The following is an 11,128-nucleotide window of genomic DNA, read 5'->3' as shown; positions in this document are numbered from 1 at the left end:
TCACCGACAAGACCAAGCATACCAGCCAGATCTTAGTTCCCTTTAAAATTAATCGATATGGCAAAGGACGGATTGCTTGTCTCCAGAAAACAAGTGCAGCAGTGCTATTTTCAGACTGGCTGCATTACAGAGCTAGCTTTAATGGACGATCTGCAATTACTGATCCATCTCTCCGTGGAGCTGCTATTTCTGTTGCTCTCAGCCCCATGAAATTGCTGATGCTCCCACATCGCTCTTCACAGCCATTTCCGTTTCTGCTGATAGCACAGACTGTGCTGACGTAAGGTCATCGCTGCGGGCACCGCAAGCGGCCCTAGTAGCACTTCCCCTGCCACGCTAAGCGCTTTTACTTCTTTTGTCCTCTAACTGACATTACCAGCGTCCCGAATGGGAGCGAGGCGGGGCTCACGCCACCGCCCACCCCTCCACCACCCCGCCTCCTCCCGGAGTCCCGGTTTCCCTCCCGCCCTCCGCCTCTATTTCCCAGAGTGCGGCGCGGAGCGGGGCAGGAAGTCCCGTGCGCCTGAGTCAGGGGAGGCGGGCGCGGCGCTGCCATGGCGCTGGAGACCCTGTCCCCGGAGTGGGAGTTCGACCGCCTCGACGACGGCTCGCAGAGTGAGCACGCGGGAGGCGGAAGGGCCGGGTTGGGGCAGGGCGGGAGCGTGTGTGTGCGCGCGCGTGGACGGAATGGGGCTGCGGGCTGAGCGGGCTGAGGAGACCCCTACCAGCCCCTATCGCGAGAGGCGGGCAGTGAGGAAGAGGAGGAAGCAGCCGTGGGAGCTGAGCGGTTCCTGCCTTCATCCCGGTTCCTGCCTTCATCCCGGTTCCTGCCTCCTGCTCGCCGCGTTCAGAGCGGGCCCTGCTCCGTGCTCGCCTCAGTGGCTGTCGGGGGGTGTTTGGGTTGGGGGGGAGGGGGGGCTGCTGCGAGCTTTGCTTGTGCCCCCAGCGCGGCGGGGACCGCCGTCTTCCGCTTCTCCCGGTCACCCCTGGGTGCCCACGCGTGTGTGCAGCATCCCCCGGGCAGGCTGAGGCAGCCTGCTGAGATCAGTGCGTTGTATGTGCTTTCTGCCGATAAAGGCTGTTTGGCACGGAGCTGGGTGTTCTCTTACACCTTTAGAAAATAGATACGTGAGACCTCGCGGTGCTGAGCTCTGTCAGTGGATGTGTGTGCCCCATCCAAATCCATGTGTTCTCTGCCTGTGGAGCTGGCTGACCTACTTCCTAAATAGAGGTGTATGGCAGTCACATTGAGATACATGCTGTGTGTTGAACTCTGCCAAATTGTAGAGGGAAGGGATGCCATTCAGAGGGACCTCAACAGGCTTGAAAGATGGGCCCGGGTGAACCTAACGAGGTTCAACACAGCAAAGTGCAAGGTTTTACACTTGGGAAAGAGGAATCCCAGGCATCCATACAGACTGGAAGGAGTGGTCCTTGAGAGCAGCCCTGCCGAGAAGGACCTGGAGAAACTTAACATGAGCTAGCAGTATGCCCTTGCAGCTCAGAAAGTAAATGGTATCCTGGGCTCCATCAGAAGAGGGGTGGCCAGCAGGGACAGGGAGGTGATTGTCCCCTCTCCTCTGCTCTTGTGAGGATCCAGCTGGAGTACTGTGTCCGGGTCTGGAGCCCCCAGTGCAAGAAAGACAGTGAGCTGTTGGAGAGGGTCCAGAGAGTCACGAAGATGATCAGGGGACTGGAGCACCTCCCCTATGAAGACTGGCTGAGGGAGCTGGGCTTGTTCAGCCTGGAGAACAGTAGGCTGTGGGGTGACCTCATGGCAGCCTTTCAGTACCTAAAGGGAGCCTAAAAAGAGGAGGGGAATCATTTCTTTGAAAGGGTAGATAACAGCAGGACAAGGGGAAATGGTTTTAAGTTGGGGGAGGAAAGATTTAGGTTGGATGTCAGGGGGAAGTTCTTTACAGAGTGAATGGTGAGGTGCTGGAACAGGCTGCCTGGAGAGGTTGTGGATGCCCCATCCCTGGAGGTGTTCAAGGCCAGGCTGGATGGGGCCCTGGACAATCTGGTCTAGTATTAAATGGGGAGGTTGGTGGCCCTGCCTGTGGCAGGGGGGTTGGAGATTCATGATCCTTGAGGCCCCTTCCAACCCTGGCCATTCTATGATTCTGTGAAATTAGTGACACAAGGACACTAGGTGTTGCTGTGAAAATGTGTTACTCGTGGACCATCTGTTTCACATACAGCATTACCTTAGGGTGGTGCCATTAATAATAGCCTATTCGTTATTCTGTCTTTTTGGCAGAAACTGAAGCTTTCCTGAGCTGAGGTATTTGGCAGCTCTCAAGCGATGGAGTGCAAAGTATGGTTTTTGCTCAGAATATCAGATCTGTGTGGGACTTGTTCATGGCATTACATGCAGCCATGTTACATCACCCAACATCCTCTCAGTATCAAAAGGGAGGCTGTAAAAAGGAAGGTGACAAGCTATTTACAGGGTCTGTTGTGACAGAACAAGGGGAAATGTTTTCAAACTAGAAACTGGTTATATGGAAGAAGTTCTTTACAGTAAGGGTAGTGAAGTGCTGGCACAGGTTGCCCAGAGATGTGGTGGATGCCCCATCCCTTGTTTCACCCAAGGTCAGGCTTGAGGGACTATGAACACCCTGTTCTAGCTGTAGCTGTCCCTGTTCATTGCAGAGGAGTTGGACCAGATGGCCTTTGAAGATCCCTTCCAACTCAACGATTCTATGACGTGATGTGCTCTATTACCACCATCTTGACTGTGAACAGTGGCAAAGTTCACAGTACAGTATACAACCAAGGAAAAGCAGAAAAAAAAAAAGTTACTTGGAAAAAAAGTGTTGCTTTGCTTTGTCAGTATTCACTCTATGCTTGAGTATACTTGAGTATCACAAACTTTTAGAAATCACCATGTTCCTAACTGGGGAAATAGGATGCTGTAGAAGTCCAGTTTACATTATTGTCCCAGGTATTTATTGACATTGCACTTGCAAATCCTGCTGTGGCAATGAATTGCCCGAGTATTGACACTGCTGACTTTATGGAAGAAGATTAAATGAAGTTGGATGGTTTGTGCTGCTAAGCATATCCTCATGCTGTTCCAGTTGTAAAAGCTTTCATTTTATCACCTGAGGAGAAACTAAATCAAACTTCATTGCAAACAGATATGTCTTGTGAAGCGGGTCTGTGGCTTGGAAGAAAAAGGAAATATGTGATTTCTTTTCCTTTTGCATGTAATCCAGTTTCTTTAGGAAAAAAAAGTTATGCATGCTAGAAATCCCCCAGCTTGACGCTGTTTTAATCAATTCAGGCCTACCTGTATCTGGGGGGTTCACTAATAGCTTTCACTCTCATGTCTGCTTTAGAGAAAAGATGATAAATTATTCACACCTGCCTTTTATTTTTTGTATAGAATCAGTATGAGGTGGCACATCAATGTCTGGCAACATTTAGTTTTGTCAATACCTGATATCAGCTCTACTGAGCTACAGCATGGTTTAAGTGCATCTTTTGGCTGCTGGAAAGATGACAGTTTGTGGGTTTTTAGGAGAGTGCTGCTGCTGTGAGATTTTTTGAGATATGCTGCCTATTTAGTCGAGGGAATTGATTTGAGCAGCAGTGCCTGTTTCTTACTCTTGTGTGACTTGGTTTTTTCAGTTCTTCCTTATAGTCCCAATACCTCTTTCAATATTTTTTCTGCTCTTAGCTTTGCCTTTTGTGTGACGAGAGAAGGAACAGGAGGGAATACCACAGCATGCTTCAAGAATTTAAGTTTCCATACTCTACAGCATCTTCTAACAGTAAAGTACTGCAACTGCCAGGATGGCAGGTTAAGCTCTGTTCTGCAGGGCTCTGTATCTATTGGAGTTCTAGAGCTTTAGTGCATCAGGGCTTCTAGAAGATGTGCTGGAATGTGAATTGGTAGAATAGAAAAAATATGATGATACAACACAAGGGCTGCAAATCCATGTCTGAAGGGCATACTGCTGATAAAGAGTGTTTTGTTCACTTGCTGCTTATCTGCATGAAATTCAGTCTTCTTCATTTGGTGGTGTCTGTGAACCATCGAGACAGGCAGAACCCAATGGCATTAATGTGGAACTTAGTGTGGTATAGCTCACAGTGCATTTTGGACAGGCTTTGCAGCTGAATTGCTGCTGGTTTCAAAGTAGGAGCTTTGCATTCGTTGAGAATTTGTTCCATTTCTCCTCAGTCTCAACTCCCCAGTGCACAGTCCCTCTCTTCTTTGACTCTTCATTTGCCTTTGTTCATTCCTCCCCTTACTTGGCTGGGGCACCTCTTCAGGCACATTTTCTCTTTCTCCAAAATACATCTCTAGGGTAATTGATTCAGCAAAACTGGTTTACTGAAGAGTAGTCATCAACTGCCATTTGTCTCAATTACAGACAGCTTAAATGAGCAGGAGGTAAAACCTGCAAAATAAAAAGATTTTTTAGCTTTTGTCATAACCTACTTGCTAAAACACAAAACGGGCATGTATACTGCTACATAAGCTAAAACGATTGCTGTCTGCAGAGTTGTCTTTGTGTTTTGACAAAATTCAGTTATCCAACTAACTTAAGTTCTTTGGTTATTTTAAAGGCAATGCTATTTTCAACAAAAAGCAAAAGGTTGTAAGCAATTAGATATGCAGTCAAGTCACATCTTCACTGATGACACTTGAGTCGTCAGATGAGAAAGGATTGTAGTTCCTTATGAAGCGTGGAAGTCCTGAGCTGTGATCACTATTTCCATGGTTCAGATTGTGCAGCTAAGTCAGTGATTGTGTATTTCATTTTTGTGTATGTGCGTGTAGGAAGAAGTATCAGGATAGAGTGAATGAAGCTTTTCAGTTGTCTTTAGACTTGCTATACTAATTCTTACTGCTTCTCTTGGTATTTGACCAGCTGAGTATTTCCTTTTGAGCGTAAGAACCTACTTGGAACTATCAGTGACAGAACAGCTGTCCATTTCCATGTTCGGTGCTAAGCAGAAGAAAAATTCTGCTGGAAAGTAGCGAGTTGCAGTGAGTATGGTGGGGATGATTGAAAACCATCAGCTTTCAGTTACTTACTAAATAATTAATACTTACTAAGAGGTAATAGGGGGAGAGCAGAAGACAGATTGCTTCCCATACAAGTTCTACTCAGACTAAAGTGATAATCCAGTACCTCAAATGTCTAATGTCGTTGTCTATGGCCTGGCTCTGCTGATGGGTAAAATCATCTGCCATGCTGCAATGTGGTCAGTCAGTTCTTTGCTCTGCAACTTGGTGTGGTAGTTAGGTTTGTTCAGATGTTAGTTTGAAAATAAATGTACACTTCAAAAATATGTTTTAATAAGCCTCTTAAATGTTTGTTATTCTTTCATATTTGGGGTTTATTTGAAATGGGCACTGAGTTGGATATTGGTTTTCAACACGTAAGAACTTTGTGTTACAAAGATGCAGTTGTTTCAAGAAGAAAATGCTGCACCAAAACTTGGTATGCAGTACTACTTGCTAAATAGCAACAGATTAAAATGTTAATGAACTTTGGGATATTGGAGTTTACAGAGCATTTTATGTAACTATCAATGTTATGAATTCTCAGAAATCCATGCTGAAGTGCAGTTGAAGAATTATGGAAAATTTCTTGAGGAGTACGCATCTCAGCTGAAGAGAATTGAAGATGCTCTGGATGACTCTGTTGGAGATGTTTGGGACTTCAGTCTTGATCCTATTGCTTTAAAGGTCTGCTTCTATTTAATACATGTTGAAACTGTTATTTTCCTCATTCCTTCTTTTCAAACCTGATAAGTGAAAGCTTCTTGCCTTTGTGCTTCTAAAATGTTGACTTTTGTGTTTGAGAAGCCTATCCAATGCAGTTTTAATTGTTCTTCTTCCAGAAGTGTTTTATTCTTTGGTCATAAGTTTCCTGTAGAGCATGACTATTTTTCATCGCTAAACTGGGACATAAAAGTGAGAACTACTTTTCAGTGTTGTTACCATATGGAACTTGTATGTGTAGAAGGTGTAGTCTCAGTCAGTCCTCCATCTATTCAGGTTACATGTGGGGCCTCTGTAGTGCTGAGCATATGTGAACTTGTCAGCTGTGAGACGACTTCAGTACAAAATCTCAAGTGCCTGCATGGAGATACACACAATGCTTCCTGTTTCCTGCATTTGGAATTCCTAATTTCTCTTAGATTTCCGGAGTTGTTTTTATTCTGTGTGCACCGTAATGACTGTGTTTTTGCATTTCAAGTTTTATGAGTAAATTGATGTAAATCCTATATAGTGTGGCAAGTTCTTTCCCTTAATGCATGAATGTGCAAAGAGAAGGCTTCCTGCAGCACAGGTTGTTGGTAAGGTGCCATTACTGGCTCTTCTTACTGACCTTACTTGAGATTAAACTGTAAAAAAGTTACACTAATTGCTTAGTTGCTTAAATGTGGTTCTGACAAGTGTTTTCTAAAGCTTCTGTTTATTTTAATCAATTCTAGCTTTTGCCATATGAGCAGTCCTCTTTACTGGAGCTCATAAAGACGGAAAACAAGGTAATTGCTTTATGGTTAAAAGAAGAGGGGGGGGAAATTTATTTTATCTAAATTTATTTTATCCATTTTAAACATGAAAAATGCTCTGTAGGATTTTTATTTGCTGTAGTTCTGTGATGGTAATCTGTTTTTTTTCCCTGAATCTAGGTTCTAAATAAAGTAATAACTGTGTATGCTGCCCTTTGTTGTGAAATCAAGAAGTTAAAATATGAGGTAAGTTCAGCTTCAATTACGTGTATGAAAGATTGATGATCTGATAAAGATTTATTATTTTGCAATAAGATATAATGATGTACTGTCTAAATAACTTTTGTAGCATGACCACTAATTTATTAAAAGACAAATTTATGTTTCTGTTGATAGGCAGAAACGAAATTTTATAATGGCCTCCTGTTTTATGGAGAAGGAGGTAAGTAGCTCCCTTTACTGGAGAAGGTTGTAGTTTTGCTTCATTGCTTCCAATTGTATTAAATGCTGCAGGAAGTCTGTTTTTATATTACAGGTGCATGCTTTCACTATATCACTAAATGATAAATACAAAATAATGGACTTTGTGATAATAGAGCTGGCATTAACACTTTATAAATGAAGCCTGATTATCTGCACTAAGTGTTGTCATGATAATGGGAAGTTTTGTTGCAGCATGACGTACGTGAGAAGTACAGAGTATGGACTTGACATTTTTCAGGCAGATGACCTTTAAGTGAAGATAGTGGGAGAATGCATGAGATGTAAAAAAAGCAGTGCTTTTGAAATTCGTGACTTTTTTCAGTAAGCATCTTGGCTTCTTAATGAGATTACAGTTAGTGTTTAGGTGTACAGAAATCTGAGTTTATACACTGTAGCAGCTGTTTTTTCTAAGTATGGCATTGAATACCTGTATTTCACTTGGAAACACATTATCCTCAACTAACTTACTTCCTGTTAGGACTGTTTTTTGCAGGTATTGTAGTTGGTTGTAGTTAGTAGTAAAGCCATGAATTTACAACCATGTGGCTCTTGCCTTCTCTATATAGCAGGAAACATTTTTTTCATTTTATTCTCTAAGTGACGAGGATTATTGTAGGAACTTCAGCTGATTGCGTTGCTTTTTGGATAATCTGCTAATTTCAAGAGAGGAAAGGTTGCATAGAAAGCATAAAGGGGAAGGATGCAGTGTCTAGATGGAGTTATAGAGGCTCATTTAAATTTTGCTCACTGTTCTAAAGGAATATTTTTATGAAGACCAGAAACTTTAAACTAGATATTATTTAGAAGTTTCCTTGTACATGTTGAATGATCACCTCTCTAATCAGGAGGCTGCTTTTCTTTAACACTATTGTTTTTGTGGTTTTTTTTTTTTTTTGTGGATGAACTTGCAATTGTAAGGTATTTTTTCCATAGTGGCCCAATAGAAAAATCTCAAATCTAAAGCATTAAGCTATCATCTCCTTAAAAAGACTGTCAGGTAGTACTACAGCTATTCCAGCTGTCCAAAAGAGTTTAATGTGGTGATGCGATTGCTGCATCTCATAGTATCTGATTAGTGTACTTTGTCACACGTGTAGTACTTTGGACATAAGGTGAGAGCCAGTTGTTTTGTGCTGGATAGCATATAGGAAAAAAAATCGATTTATTGATGAAGTTGTATGCTACACAGTTTTTCTGTTGATTTATGATGTTATATATCCTTTCAGCTAATAACCATGCCAGCACACATTCTTTGCAATGTAAATACCTTGCTTTTACAAACCTCTTTTAATGGAAACTTTGATGTATAGTTATGTAAGCTATATTCTGTAAGATATATTCCTTTAAGGAATTCAGTTTCGTAATTATTTTCTTACAGGTGATGGAAACTTTTTTTCCTGCTTTATGCATAACTTAAAAGCAATTTAATTCTATTGGGGAAGGAATTTCAAAATAATTCTATCTTAGGAAGCAAAATTAAAAGCTTTTAAAGTTCCACCAGTAGGCTTGTAGGTGTGCACTGAATTTGTATGACAAACATACCTGATTTGGAAGGCGAGCTCCAGGGTGTAACGAATAGCTCTAATGCAGCCTTTTTAAAGTAGTGACAGCTCTTTGTCTTTGAAGCCACAGATTCCAGCATGGTGGAAGGAGATTGTCAAATACAGATGGGAAGATTTGTTTCCTTCTTGCAGGTAGAGTATCTTGATTTTTGACAGCAATTATAATATTAATTTTATTTGCAAAGTGGATTGAGAAGTCTTCAGTATCCTGCTTGCATCTTGCTGAAAGGAGCTGCAGTCATTTGATACTATCATTATGTTTTACCTGCTTATCTCTTGCTACCACAATTCACTTAGAATGCTGCTGTTTAACTTGGTTTGCTCATCTACTCATATTTGGCTTTTTTTGTTTACACTAGTCTAAAACTTTGGAAGACTTGTGAGAGGGTAGGTTGTAATTTGTGTAATCTTTGTCCAAGGAAATTAGGATTTCTTAACCAAATTTCAGTAAGTACGGGGAAAGTATATGGGGTTGTTCCATTTGATAGTAAGGTCAAGGATTTCTGTTGTTACAGTTTTGATTAGCAAGTTTCATTGAAAACTGGGCATGAATTAATGGTTCATACGCTGTCATGTAGCTGTTGGGAGGTGAAATTAAAGTATGTACCTGGGGAAGAAAAATTGTTTGTGCCACACTCAAGCTTTCAGGGAAGAACATTCATTTTGGACACAGTTTGGTTGCCATGAGTATACTTTGCATGAAAACAAGGTCTGTGTTTCTTCTGGTGATTTCCTGTGATCTTAGATTTCTGTCTGCTCTGCAATTTCTTTTTCTTTATAATAGCTTAAGTGACTTTTATTCCATAAATGCATTTTTATTCAATATTTCTTGTAATGAAGGAAATGTTAAAGTGGAGAAGATACAGGAAACTCTTAGAATGCTTAAATGAATTGTTAAAATTTCTTTTCTTGCTCTATCATGGCAGTGCTTATTTACTGAGTCATTAGTAGGTTGAATGCCATACGAAGTTGCTTCTCAACCTGTCTTCCTGTGCCCAAATGCAGTTGTTAGGATGTCTTTTGTTGTTTTTGTTTTTCCCTGTCTTTTTCATCCTTTTTGCCTTACTAACGTGGGCAGTTTCTTTTTTCAAACTATTTCTCACTGAGGTGAGATCTGGTGGTTCTGAGATGGGGCTGCTGTACATTATGGGGTTTTTTTTCTAGACTTTTTTTTTTTTCTCCCTGTTAGGACTTTTTTGAAATAAAAAGTTGAGGGCAAAGTACTTGGCAGCCTAGGTATCTTCAGCATAAGTGAAATACAAAGCTCCTTATAGTACAGGATGAGCTTACAAGTTATATCCCATTGAATGTGTTTATAGTGGAAATGTTACATAAACACAGCAGTCTTACTTGTGATCCCACTTTGTCTGTGTCCTACCATAGCTTGTTGAATATTGAGCATGAGAAAGCAGGCAGACACAGGACATTATCCCAGAGGGAAAGTTACCATACTGACTGTTGGCTTGGATAAAGCTATGAGGAGAAGTCTCTTTTCCAGTCTATTTCAACTTGTGTTTTTCTGGACCCACTCAGCAGTAACTGAACATATGCCCATTGACTGGAAAATGCTGTTAAGGTCAATGTTATAAGCTTTTTCCTGAGGGCAATGTAAAAACACAACCGAAGACTATAAAAGATGAAATGCTTCCACAGAGCTAACATCTATGCTCTGGTTTACTGACACTTGGGAGTTAAATATTCTCTGCACATCAATATACCTTTTTTTACAGCTTAATTAACTGAAATTTGCTATGTAAAAACATTTAAATTATCAAATCAGTGTCGTGAAACACTACTAGGTAGTGCTGATCTTGCAGAAGATGGTATTTGAAGAACCCTGACAAACTAACAATTGTCTGTATTAGGTAGCTGATAAAATGCTGTTAAATTGGACCATTGCCTGGAAATTTTGAAGAGGCAGATGGTGCACCTTCCCAAGGAAATGTGATCTCAATTGTCTATTAATGTGCTCTTCTGGAGTCTGTTGGCTGGTTTCAGCTGCATTTGATAGAGCAATACAAGCATTACGAGCAATACAAGAAGTAAAGACGCTTTCATGTTTTATGGAAACTGGTGACTAATAGAATGCAGAAACCCAAATAAGATCTATTTTTGATGGAGAGAAAGACAGAATTCAGCTGTTAGCCTGTCTTCTGGCAAGAACAGCAGGCTGGCTGCTAGCCTGTGTGGGCTGTCTTGCTTGGGAGCCATCTGTGTGCTGACTGGCCAGACTCATCCCATGCAGGCTTCTCCCCGATTAGATTATAGGATGAATTAATAAGCAAATACTATTTGTGGTTAAGAGAAACTCAGATTAATGTACCCCATTTCTCAAGGCGTACCTTGTTAAAATCCATTATAGAAATTCAGAATTTTTTATGGTCAGAGTTGAGCTCTTTTTAGTCATCTTTTACTATATAACTGAGCTCAAGTTTTGCTTTGCTTGAGCACGCCTCTCAAAGGCTCTGTTCTTTTATTTATTTATTTTTTTTTCTTTGAAGACAGCATTCTATGGCTGATTACTATTATAGTATGCATGGGCCCCTCTTCTTTGTTAGTTTGTAATTTGAACTTGTCTGTCACCAGCTTCCAGAGTGTGA

The 11,128-nt window shown here is 41.4% G+C and overlaps 1 protein-coding gene across 3 annotated transcripts in view; it reads left to right on the top strand.

The window, feature by feature from the left end:
- Positions 1–479: 479 nt before the first annotated feature.
- The window catches only part of WASHC4 (WASH complex subunit 4), a 39,675-nt gene continuing 29,026 nt past the window's right edge, over positions 480–11,128 (top strand). For 2 of the 3 annotated variants that reach the window (XM_048932579.1, XM_048932565.1), the window contains exons 1-6: positions 480–615; positions 5,571–5,710; positions 6,463–6,516; positions 6,664–6,729; positions 6,880–6,925; positions 8,593–8,660. In XM_048932579.1, the coding sequence (XP_048788536.1) occupies positions 555–615; positions 5,571–5,710; positions 6,463–6,516; positions 6,664–6,729; positions 6,880–6,925; positions 8,593–8,660 (435 nt within the window). In that variant the 5' untranslated portion in view covers positions 480–554. The remainder of the gene's footprint in view (positions 616–5,570; positions 5,711–6,462; positions 6,517–6,663; positions 6,730–6,879; positions 6,926–8,592; positions 8,661–11,128) is intronic. The other variant, XM_048932575.1, reaches the window with a different exon arrangement.

Source organism: Lagopus muta, chromosome 1, assembly GCF_023343835.1.
Source record: "Lagopus muta isolate bLagMut1 chromosome 1, bLagMut1 primary, whole genome shotgun sequence".
Classification (NCBI taxonomy): Eukaryota; Metazoa; Chordata; class Aves; order Galliformes; family Phasianidae; genus Lagopus; species Lagopus muta.
The sequence above is the reverse complement of the archived record's forward strand: the minus strand, read 5'-3'. Positions and strand labels throughout refer to the sequence as shown.